General features: G+C 30.7%; 1 protein-coding gene across 4 annotated transcripts in view; it reads left to right on the top strand.

Annotated features, from left to right (window-relative positions):
* LOC106464357 (erythroid differentiation-related factor 1-like) overlaps positions 1-13,358 on the top strand; it is a 69,563-nt gene that overhangs the window by 16,820 nt on the left and 39,385 nt on the right. For all 4 annotated transcript variants that reach the window (XM_022392046.1, XM_022392045.1, XM_022392048.1 and 1 more), the window contains exons 4-7: positions 2,307-2,370; positions 3,512-3,637; positions 10,566-10,628; positions 11,181-11,260. In XM_022392046.1, the coding sequence (XP_022247754.1) occupies positions 2,307-2,370; positions 3,512-3,637; positions 10,566-10,628; positions 11,181-11,260 (333 nt within the window). The remainder of the gene's footprint in view (positions 1-2,306; positions 2,371-3,511; positions 3,638-10,565; positions 10,629-11,180; positions 11,261-13,358) is intronic.

Here is a 13,358-nt window from a genome sequence, read left to right as displayed (position 1 = left end):
TACATAATTCTTTCAGTTTTTCCTAAAGTATTTAAGCAGGTAAATCTGTCATTAGCATTGCACAATTTAAAGAGTGGTAATGAAAGTTATATGCAGATCAGAAATGAGATTTTTGAGACCTAAATACAGCTTAGATATGAAATCTGATAACTTGCACTAGAATTTTGTAGTATCGATATTTTATAATTTATAATTGTAATTATAAATTTTAATTTGTAATTTTTGTTATTGCAAAATGCATGTATAAAACCTAAAAAATTATCATTTTTTCATCTTGCATGTATGAAGTTTGACAAAGCTTAAAAAGTATGAACCATGAGTACACAAACTTCATAACATCGTGAGTAGTAATAGAGATCATTGTTTTCCATATATTTTTTATTTACTATTCTAGGATTTAAGAAAAGTAATTGAAATTTAAAAATATATTTGCAAATAGTAATAATATATATATATATATATATGTGTGTAATGTATGGTAACCAAAATGGGGTTGTATTTTACAAAATACTGGCATGCTAGGACTGAGAAGAATAAGACATTTGTACTTTGTAAACGGCAATTTTATGTTATTGGATACAGTAATGTGAGCTGCATGTGTGCCGCATGACTTGCAACTTGTGTGGTGATATTATTATTAGTCAGACACGGTTCAAAGATCAACAAAACAAAGTTAATAAATATAAATACATGTATACTGTTACAAGATTTTAAGCTGTTTATAATAAGCATTTGTGGATTCCTGTTACAATTTGCAGTCATTCTAGATTTTAGATTTATTTCTTCATTTTGTATGGTGGTTAAAAGGTCAGTTAAATTAATCAACCCTGTATAGAATTAAAGTAGAGAAAATAACATAAAATATAAAGTATTTCTTTAAAAAATGTTTGATAGTTATCTAGGGGGGTTATAGAGATTTTGCAAATAAATTTTGACAATTGTTGGAGGAAGAAAAGTATTTTTTGATTTTAAAATCAAAATTACTTTGCATGTTGGGTTTTATAATCAACATTCTAAAAGAAAAAATTCACTAACTGATTTTTAATTAAAAGATCTTAATACTTAATTAAAAAACTTTATATCTTGTGTTGAAAGTCTTGTAACATTTACCAATAATCTGTGAAATTTCATGAAGATGGGTACATTATCAAAAGTTATAGTATGACTACTCTTGTGGTTACTTTGGTGGTTACAGGCTGGGGGCAGTGAACCCAGCTTGTAGTCAAAGAGTTAATGGACATTTTCAGAAATAATATAACAACACATTCTGCTATCTTTTCAAGGTAAAAATAATTGAGAAGTGGTACTGAGTTCCATGATAACCAGTTAACATTTCCAAAAACAACATAGTCTAATGTATTTTCAAGGTAGTTTTAATATCCATGGCTGTTTTACTTAATGGCAAGTGCAGAGCTGGTGTCAGATTTTTTTCATATTAGGGAATGAGGTGTGGTCTCGATAAAATTTGAGAAGACTCTACATCTCGTGAACACACATATTGTAGTACTTAGGAAGGGAATCATCTTAAACAATAAGCATTGTTTGTTGGGTCCAGGGGGCTATAGGAAAGGTTAAGGAACATTTTGGGTAAATTAAGCCCCAGCAGGCCCCCTCTTACCACAGTCTCTGTACAAGTGTAATAGAGAAAAAATAGACCTTGTCTATTCTTACATGCTTAGAAATTGAGAGAGATTATGGTTTAAATAAGAAAAAGTTTATGTCTTTCACAGTTATTTTCCGTTTTGGGGGCTATTTATCTCTACATGTATACTATAGTGATGAGAAAAAATGATGATGATGGATCCACATTTAATGTTTGTCAACTGCCATGGTTATTTCTGATAACGATAATGGGTTGAGATTTTTGTAAGCTGTTATGGTTATTTCTCATAAATTAAGTATCATAGAGGCCATCTTTTTAAAGTCGCTGATAGTTACTGTTAGTTAGGATTTTACATTGCGAGACATTAAAGAAAAAAGTTAACCTACCATAATACTAATTCACAAGAATGTTTTCAAGATAATGGAATCAAACTTGTACTCTATAAACATATTAAATTTCTATTTTTGTAAAACTAAACTAAAATAGTGATGATAAATTTTACTGTATTCCTTTAATCTCGTGTATTTGTTGAAGAGAATTTGAAAACACTGTTTTTCAATATAAAAAAAGTTAGGATGTTCAGAAGGAAGGCTTAGAGAAGATAATATAAATGTAGACTCTTTTTCTCTTCAAGCTGAAAATACTTGATTTTATTGGTTTTTGAGATTCTACATAAAAAAAATTTTTCTCTTATCTTTTATAGCTTTCAAATGGCTAACAACTTTACAGACTGTGTTTCAGAGGTTGATGTGATCTCAGATGCTGAGGTATTTGGTTTATGTTTCTTCTCTGTATATACTAATTGCTGCTTTACGTAACTGTTATTACCAAAATTCTGTAGGAGCTAAACTCCAACTTTTATAACATTTGTTAGAATATGTTAAAACTTTTACAATTCTATTTGCAAAGCTTCTTTAAATTAATATACATTAAACTGAAGTTACAATCAAAAATTGTGCTTAAAATAGATAATGGCAGGATACTCTGAAAAATATTGGTAAAATGACCTTTTTATGATCACTTACTAACATCATTACTTACCAGTCCCATTTTTATTTACAAAAATCTTATTTAAATCTGGATTGTCACAAAAAGCTATGCCATTTGTGCATACAAGCTTAAATTTAGAAAAAAATATTAGGTCATCAAGAAATTTATGTCACCCCCCAAAAAAAAGTTCATCGGGTATAATAGTTAAACGAACCACCTAAACGTCACATTAGTGTAGCCTATATAATATGTAAAGTTTAGTACACAGTTCAAGTTTATACTTCTACATAGTTCATCAAGTTTATAATTCTACATGTACCATCAAGTTTATAATTCTACACAGTCCATCAAAGACAGTGATTTGTGGTAAACCTAAGAAACTGTAAGAATCTTTTACAGCATGTTGGTATATTTTACATCACAAACTTGTGGTAAAACCTAAGAAACTCTGTAAAAACCTTTCCAGTATACTGGTATATTTTAAATCTCAGATAAATTGTAAATCTAAGAAACTCTGAACCTTTCACAATGTTCTGATATATATTGTATATTTTAAATAACAGACTGATGATAAACTTAAGAACCTGAAACAACTTTTCATAGCATGCTGGTATGTTTTGAAATAACAGGTTGATGGTAAACCTAAGAAACTGTAAGAATGTTTCACAGCATGTGGGTATATTGTATATTATTTGAAATCACACTCTAGAGGCAAACCTGAAAAACTCTGTAAAAACCTTTCACAGCATGTTGGTATCTCATTTCAATTATTGAAAATCCCAGACTGCTGGTTAACCATTGAATATGGATTTAAGATGTGAATAGTATTTTAGACTGTCTTTTCTTACTTTTAGAAAGCATTGATTGACAATATGTTATAGTATTTTCACTTTAGTAACATTTTTTTCTTATTTACAGAATATTAAGAAGCTCTTAAAGATTCCATACAGCAAATCTCCTATCAGTATGATGGTTCATCGTGTGGGTAAAACAATTCTTTTAGATGACTTTGACATTCACAGTCACCTACTCAGGGCATCCCAGGTATGAGTTTATTTTATCTTACCCAAAGGTGTTTGATTTGGGTCATTACAGTAAGTGCCATAATATTGCTTAGTTAGCATGTGACTGAGTACATGTTTCTAATGATATTAGCAACACGGTGCCTGCATGTTTCTAACTCTTACACAAAGCCTTGTTGGAATAGAATTATCTTCAAATGGTATAATGACCAACATGTAAATATCAGAAAAAAAAAGACTGCTTGTATGTATTGGTTAGATTTGATATAGTTAAAACAAAACTGGATATTCTTAACTTTTTTCAGTTTTAATTCTCAGTGCTTATTATGCTTAGTTCATAGTAAATTTTCATGCAAAATATCTGAGTGTTGAAAGAAAAGTTGTTATTGAAAAATGCTCTAGATATGTATTCTTCATTCTGCCAGATTTACTTGACATTTTCATTAGTTGTTGATTTCTTACAGAACTATATTCCTTAATATCGTGTCAACAAACAGTTTGATATACATAGTATTACTATCTAGTAAACTGAATTTTTGTTTTGTGGGATGAATAAAATATGATAATGATTTAAAAATATTCTCTGAGGGATGAAGTTTCCAACTAAACCATTCAAATTCATGTAATTTTGTGTGACATTGTAATTACTAATTACTTGTTTTGGGTAAGCTGTTGATGTTGCATTTAGTTTATGCTGCAGTATAGTACTCATATATTTGTTTTAACAATACCCAATGCAATCTGAATGTTTTTACATTGTGAATCAAACATAAAAGTATATTACTACTGATTTCTCCCAGAAGTGGCCTGGCATGGCTAGGTGGTTTAGCATGCTTGACTTGTAATCTAAGGGTTGCGGGTTTAAATCCCCATCCCACCAAACATGCTTGCCCTTTCAGCCGTGGGGGTGTTATAATGTGACGGTCAATCCAACTATTCATTGGTAAAAGAGTAGCCCAAGAGTTGGCAGTGGGTGGTGTTGACTAGTCCCTTCCCTTTAGTCTTTCACAGCTAAATTAGGGACTGCTAGCACAGATAGCACTCGTGTAGCTGTGCACGAAATTCACAAGAAACCAAACCAAATCTCAAAAACGTACTAAAATATTGTTTTATCGTCTTTCACATTCACTTGTAAATTGTTACTTCTTAGTTCTATAGTGTCTTTCATTGAGTTATAGTCATCAAATACAATAAAGCATATATAAAACTTTTATAACATTGTTCTGTTTCTCATAATGTAGAAAAATATTTTACAGTGTTAAACAAAATCTTTATTAACTGTTGTTTAATCATTAATGATAGCATACTGTCAATAAGAATTGTATGTTTGGCATATATTTTAAAGTTGAAGGTCATCTGGCTTCTCCAAATCACTTAGGATGTCTGAAGTTGGGTTACAAGCAAAATGTTTTGAGAATCACCCAGTTGGAACATGCACATCTCACAAGAGCTGCTTTCTCTAAGTGATGTATACAAAAAAATGTATTCTGTGATGTCTTGAGTATATTCAAGCTGATGCTAAGCAAACATGTACAACTGTTTTAAAGTTGATGACAAATTTGATAAACTGCTACATGTTTTTACTCTGCATATAAATGTACCCCCAACTTCAACAGTGGATACTTCTTATTCTTGGCATGAAATTTTGTAAGTTCTTTTGTTTATGATTGGTGGATCTATAATACCTTGTGTACTACTCAAGCACCATTTTCTTTTTTGGCACAATTTGATGAGCTTAAGGAGAATTTAATTGTGACTTCATCAAGATCTCTTCTCTCACTGTCTAGCTAAGACAGCATTCAATACAGACTATTATATAAAATCGTCCTGATGACTGTCCATTTACTGACATGTGTACCAGGTTCCAGAAACTCCAACTTATGAACCATTTAATACGAGTTTTTGTCGGCAGATTCACATCCAGCTCTGATACTGATTCAAACTGTAAGCTGCCATTACTGGAAGTTGTTCTTTATTGTTATGAACAAGAAGTAGCATTTTATGTTTTTAATAACATTTCTTCAGTATACTGGAACAGGCTGATCTTCCTCAGGAAAAGCTGCTTTTTCTGTTGATCACTCCTGTAGTTGTGTATTTAACATTTTTCACCAATTGACAGCTTCTCTATTCTATAAATTCATCTTAATGATGAAAGATCTGAACTATTGAATAATGGGAATTTTTCCATGACTTGTGTTTGATTATAATTGTACAAGGAGCTACATTTACGATAAATACAAGGTTGAACTCATCCTCCAACTTTCTCGGTATGTTTTCATTAGTCTTCAGGCACAAACCCTTCCTCATTTCAAGAATGAAATCACTGCTGGAATATAACTATTGCAAGCTCGTGAATCAAGTATAATCTTCTATATTAACCTTATCTATAATGTACCAACTTACCAAGTACATAAAGAGATATTTGTCCTTAATTGTAGAAACTATCTTTGCCACACACATTTGAAGGTGTTCTGGAGGGCAACCTTTTTTCTTTGATTTCATCACATGGTATTAGTGAAATGACATATCCAAGGATTCAATAAAGCTATCTAAGAATTCTGGCAAAATAAGAGAGAAGTAGGCAAATATGGGACAGTTTCCATCAGCAATGTAACTCAGTAGACCAAAATAATTTTGGAAACTTGCATAAATTATGAAAAAAATATCCTGTGTGTGTTTTATCATATGAGGTTCAAGGACCAAATAATGAATGTCTTAGAAATTAATTTAGAAAAATGTAACACTTTCTTTCAGAGGTATATGATCCAGCTATGAGAAAACAGGTGTAATTCAACAAGGGGCTGACCGACCGTTGCAACTTCCTGTGACACTAGATGAATTGTAAATAATTCATCAAGCAACAAAAAGAGAAATTTGAGAAAACATGTATAATTCAACAAGGGGCTGACCCACTGTTGCAACTGCCTGTGACACTAGATGAATTGTAAATAATTCATCAAGCAACAAAAAGAGAAATTTGAGAAAACAGGTATAATTCAACAAGGGGCTGACCCACTGTTGCAACTGCCTGTGACACTAGATGAATTGTAATTAATTCATCAAGCAACAAAAAGAGAAATTTGAGAAAACAGGTATAATTCAACAAGGGGCTGACCCACTGTTGCAACTGCCTGTGACACTAGATGAATTGTAAATAATTCATCAACCAACAAAAAGAGAAATTTGAACCAAGCTCAGATGATGTTAAATAGTACTTAGAAGAGAAAGCAGAACTAGCTGAAGTAATAAATTTTTCAATGATGAAGAGGAAAATAAAGAAGGATCTCGGTGACTGCTCAGTCACAGCGCTGTTCAAAACTTTCAAAGAACACCACAAACTGAAAGGATATGAACTAATAGCAATCTCCAATATATATGTACTGTACTGTACTGATAGGATATTTGATCTTGAAAATGCCTATAAGGAGTGGATAATAACATTTTGGCAATCAAGCTATTGGCTCTGGAAGTTTTGGACAATTTCATATGATGAATTTTGACTATTTCAGACACCAGATGCTGCCAGTCAAAATTATGTAAGTGGAAACTTGAACTTTTTAAAATTGGCTCTGGCTTGTCACAATGATCCTCACCAAGATCTGTCCTTTTCAACTTATATGTAGCTGATCTGGTTAGTGCACTGGTAGACCCAAGAGTGACCAACTGACTGAGTGAGAGGCAATTGAGAGAGAGCATCTGACTCTGCCCTTTTTATGCTTAGTCAAGGGATTTCTAGAATGTTTTAGCAAACTGAGCATATGAGGGTTTCATGATTCTCGGGTGGAGCAGGTGGGTGTGAGAATGAAGCAAAAGGTGATGCAATTTGCTACAATTATATTGAGAACAAATAGCATGTATGGACAATATATTTGGAAGTTTACACCAATACAATACAGTCAATGTTTGAAGTTATCCAATATGTATGTATGTATGGCCTTTTAAACCGTCCAAGTAAATTTAATTTCACAGCATAAATCTATTGTACTGAGTTGAGTGCATGGTATTTTATATAGTGCTGATAAATTACTAAGATATTGCAATAACTCAAAATCTAGAGGCGATGGGCAAATTCTAACTACATTGCTGAAATTAGTACTGTCAAATTACCCCAAATTACTTGAATTTTCTCCAGTAGCAAATTTTTTGTTGTCCAGTGTAACTGCTAACATTGAGTTATAGCTTTATGTGAGCACCTAATTGCCATTATCAAGTGTTTTACAGCTTGTATAACAGTAATATTTTTCTGTTCTTCTACCACACATTTTTGAGGAGAAATAATAAATAGGAAAACTTCTACTTAACAGTGAGTTTGGTTTATAATAGTTTCAATTCTGGTTGCTAGATTGCAGCACATACTTTGTGAATGTTTGTGAATGCTCTTCTGGTCTTCTTCACAGCCTTTCTCCTCTCTTGACCACGGCAAGTCATCTAAGCATAACCAAAACTCCACGGAAGCCATAGCTGTTATTATAACAACCACTAAAATTATCAACAAACCAAGAAAGGAGTGAAGAGAAATAACTTTAATTTCTGACCACCCCTGGGTTATTAAACCTAAATACCTATCATGATTGGATTGTGTGGGATTTGCACGAACATGATATCTGCCAAAACAATTTCAGCAAAAATAAATAAACAATAATCTAAATTAATATTCAAGATATCAAGGAGATCAAGTATTTATGCAACTGACAGATCTGTGTACCAGTTATTGATGTCAGAGTTAAAAAAAACCAGTTTCTTAATTATCAAAACAATACATTATATAGCAATCTAGGTTTCTTTAAATTTTCAGTAGGGCCAAGCCTGGCAGCTATGTGTGTATGCTTGGTATCATACTTCATGGCCTGGGATCTGTATGGTGTCCTCCCTATTAATCTACATGACACTAGCATATGGTGGGGTTGATTGTATGCACATGCAATGAGTTGGAGTAAAGTTGGAAGGCGTGAGTTCTGTAAATATCCCTGTAACATCAGTACAGCACCCTGGAGGAACCATTCCAGCTTCACTGGCCCAAGTGTAATCCAACATTAGATAAAGTGACAAAACTGATATGATATTAATGATATATATATTACCATTCAATTATAAAAATTGAACAAATGTTCAAATATCAAATTACTTCAATAAAATTGTTTAAAAAAAGAGATTGGGAACAAATAATAACAAAAAATTGGGAAAAATTAAGTATGATTTAGAGATGGCAATACCAAAAAGTACAGAAACAAGGTAGGGATGGATACACAAAACCATACACAAATCCCTATGTAAGTAGCCAGTAAGTACTGAGTCAATCTTACAAGCTTATGGTTATTAGCTACTGTAAGACTGTATAGCACTATTCTGTTTAAATGCTTTTATTCAAATCTGCAACAGACAGTGACAGAATTCAGTATTTAGTTGTAGATAAAAGTTATTCTTGGAAAGATTTGACTATTTATATAATGCAAAATTTTTTATTACTTTTTAAATAATCAAGAATTTTATCCACCTGTTGTTGATTCTCAAATACAGTTAAAGTATCATCCACGTATCTGTTATACACTTTTGGTTTAAATTCTTTAGGACATTTTTGTAACTCCATCCGTTTGATTGATCACATATTTACAAGAAATGCAGTTCTTATGTTAATATTTCACATAATTTATGAAAAACTTCTTTGGGTAAACCATTAAAATCATCTATGTTATTATAACTCCCAGTTTACACATAATTCAGTGGTCTTATTCAATGACATGTTAGTAAATAGTGATTCTTCATCAAAACTAGCAATTACTTTATCATGATCAAAATTAACTCTCTTTTTTCAACCATTACAAGAAGACCAGTGGATAGAACAAAGGAGCACAGTTTACCAAAGTATGCAGAATTATCGAACATTTTTAAGCATGTGCTAGATTGTAGTGACATTACAGTAACTAATTTAATATCATTAGGACTGCCAATAAATGACTATTCTTTATGAATCAAAAACTTGAATCTGGAATTAAATAAATAGTCTAGTACTGATGAGCTTATTTTGAAAGTGTAATGAACAGGTTTTTGTATTACCTGTTTGAATAGGCTACTTTCCTAAAGTATATACAGAAATGCATCCATGCTAGTGTGAGAATTAAAAACAATATTTACTGTATGTAATCTTTATCTGTGTTAAATGGTTATCACATGTTTATTTCCTTCTGGCATCTAATCAACACAGGTGTTTAATTACTTGCAGATATGGTAGAGAAGTTTAGAAAAATTATCTCAATATTTATGGGATTAGAATTTAAAGAAGGTTTAAAATCAGTAGCTATTTCAAGTATGAAACTGGCCTTATACTGGTTTCCAGAAAGAACATATCTTGATTGCATACTACTGTCAATGATGCCTTTTGCTCAACACAAAAGCTTATCAGGTTAGTTCAACATGCAACATACAAAGTCTCAGTTGAAATGCTCTTTATATCGATCATTTATAAGCTGTCAATTATCTTGGTACTTAATGCCTTATGGTAGCAAAGAGTGATCTATAAATGGATGGTTTATGTGACATATCATCACAATATATTTTAAACAAGTCTTTACTGATCACATATATATTTAGTGGGTTTCCAGTAAAAAGAATGTAATAACATCTCAAATTTTATGGGCCAGTAAAGGGTAAAGAATTTATTGTATTTGTGGGAAGATGTACAATTGACATTTATTGAATGGGCAGTGAAAGTAAACACTCTTCTAAAGTGCACGTACTTGGGTTGTCTTTTTATGGATTCGTGATAGATGAGAATGGATATGACATTTAATTAAATAAAAGAAGTAAACCATACAAGTTTAAAACACCTAATTCCTGTGTTAGTTCCTGTGCAAAAACTTTTTAAATATAATTTCCCAGAATATTGTGTAAAATTACATTTATGTTTTTGGAGGTTTTAGTATATTTGTAATATATTCTATATATTTTTGCAGAAGCAATGGGAATGGTTAAGAAAATTTTACTATGAGCACATCCTTCAGTCTCTGCAAGAAAAGGTTTGTTTTTATCTTATTTATTAAAATGTCTGTAAGTACAGCTAAAAGTTTGCAAATTATTAAGTTTATTGAGAAGTTGTATCTTTTTCTTTTTACTGTTGTCTAGAAAGAAAAATTGATGTAAAATTATTGCAAAATAGACTGCATGTAACTTTTCAACTTTCAAAATGATAATGAAAATAGTAATGGGTAAATATTTTTTGTATTCCCACTTTATTTTTGTTCACCAAACTTAATCACATGTAATATAATCTATAGTATTTAGCTTCTACAGATATGTGAGTTCGGATTTTTAATATTAAATTGAAAGATTGATTTAGAAAAGTTATTATTAATAGTTTTAGGTTTGAGTCTAAAATATTTTGTTTCAATAAGAAAACTTGGTTAGAAATAAAAAAGTTATAAAGATATGCTCATTTAATAATAGTTCTTACAAGAGGAAAAAATTCATGTTTATTTTGAATGAGTTGATGTGATAGACATACATAATGGTATATATTTAATATAAACAGGAATTTGCTGAAAGATTCATACAGTGTTTGTTTCTGATAGGAAAAGGCAATGATGAGAAAAAACAAAAGCCGATGTAACCTTCAAAATAAAAACATGTTTTCAAAATTTTTATATTACAGGTAGGTTAAGATAATGTTTTCAACTTCTTTTCAATATGAAAAACTTCTCTTTACTGAAGATTGCTTATCACTAAAAATTGTTTCTAAATGTTTATAGATATTTTTGTTGGTAGCTTTAAAGTTTAAGTTCCTTTTAAATCTAAAGTGATAAAATAAGAAAAGGTAATTAACATTTCTCTGATAAGTATATATGTGAAATCATTAGGTAATGTAAGAGGTGTCTTCTTGAGTTTAAGTTATTTTAACTCTGATATGGGCAACATTGAACTTACACCAATGTAATTGGTGTTTTACTATATTTCATTAAAACAACTATTACAGTGATATAAGTTAAATGTTGCATATATCAGAAGAATTAGAACTGAAGAAGACACCTCCAACATTATATTATAATATTCATAACTTTTCATTGACATATCTTTTGTAAAAGTAGTTACGGGGATAATTTACAACTCATTAAATCTGAAGCTACAGAAACTTGAAAGCATAAAAAAAGGTACTGGTATCAGATAAGTTCATACTGACAAATAGCAATAATAACCTAGTATTGTTATAAGATTGAAACATAACCACATAATATTATATATATTATAATATTATAAATGTCTTTTCTTTTGTAATATTTGAATACAGTGGTGGCTATGAGAACTTTTATGCTGCACACAACTATAATGTGAATATACTCGCAGTGTGACATACCATATTCATGTGACTTCATCTGTTCCATAAAAATATCTTGTTATGACCATGAGGTATCTGGAAGATACTAGCATTATCATACATGTTTCCTTCTCACGAGCAGTTGCATCACACTGATCCATATTGTCACAAGCCTTATACTGGGTGACAGTACAAGTGATTATTTTCTTATTATCAGTTAGGAACCCATTCAATGAATGGAATGAATACAGATGGAATTTTCTTAATTCTTACAACATCACCAAGTTCAATGATATTGTTGGAATATCTGGTGGCTAAATTTGGAAGTTTATATATTGTTTTATCATATATTGTGCACATAATAACTACATTGTATATTGTTAAAATATATTGTGTGTCTGGAAATTTGAAGGTTTAGTTTCCATCATCAAAATCTTCCCGTTTGTACATCAAGTTAGACCAATGAAGCCAAAGTCTTTTATTTGTCATGCCATATAAAAACATAGTCACAGTTTTGAAACTTCCAAAACTTCTCTAGTGGTCTATTTGGTGATTAATTCAGTGAATTGATATAATTGATTATCTGTAAGCGTTGACTACATTAATTAGTGTCATGTAAAATAATTGATTAATAAATATCATGAAAATAAACAACTTATCTAAATTATTGTCTTTAATTATTACCAATTTTGATTTTTCCAGTTATCAAGTAATCAAATTTATGATTAAATTGATTGTCACAAAAAGAATCAACTAATTGAAATTAGTGTTTCTGATTATTTCTATTTTAAATTATTTTAGTTATGCATGTAATTTAAATATTGTTATTATGTTTCTTGTTAAGCACAAAGCTACGCAATCTCTTGTGGGTAGTTTGTAGTGATAAGTTTTTTTTAGTCAATCCATGGGAAAATAATCACTGTTTATTTTAGTAGTTTTTCTGTCCTTCTCATGAGAAAATCATTTTGTTGAATGTAATCAGTTAATGGGCCCGATGATTTGTCAGTTAACAAATTTCACTTACTGCCCAGCTCTCTATACAAATAAACCACAAGAAATTATCAAAAACATACATGTATATGTATATATTTTTTTTAAATGAGACCTTTATGTGAGCTTTTTAACTTTTTGCAGTTATGGAATCATACATGCTAATATTTTGGAAGTTAAAGTTATTTCACATGAGCAAAAGTTGTGAACATTCTGTTCACAGTGACTTGAACCTTTAGCTGCATTCATTTGTTCTACAGATTTTTGCATCATACATATAGTCTGTACATTTATTGTAAATGTTTTATATGCTTACACTTGCATCTTGTGGAAGCAAAAAAAAACATTGTGTTCACTAACCTTCCAGTTAAACCTAAACTTTGTACACGAGTCTTGCGTTACAAGTGTGTGGCTATATTTATATGTGATACCCCAAAAATTCCTGTGT

Source organism: Limulus polyphemus, unplaced genomic scaffold (assembly GCF_000517525.1).
Source record: "Limulus polyphemus unplaced genomic scaffold, Limulus_polyphemus-2.1.2 Scaffold1626, whole genome shotgun sequence".
In the NCBI taxonomy this organism is placed as follows: domain Eukaryota; kingdom Metazoa; phylum Arthropoda; class Merostomata; order Xiphosura; family Limulidae; genus Limulus; species Limulus polyphemus.
The sequence above is the reverse complement of the archived record's forward strand: the minus strand, read 5'-3'. Positions and strand labels throughout refer to the sequence as shown.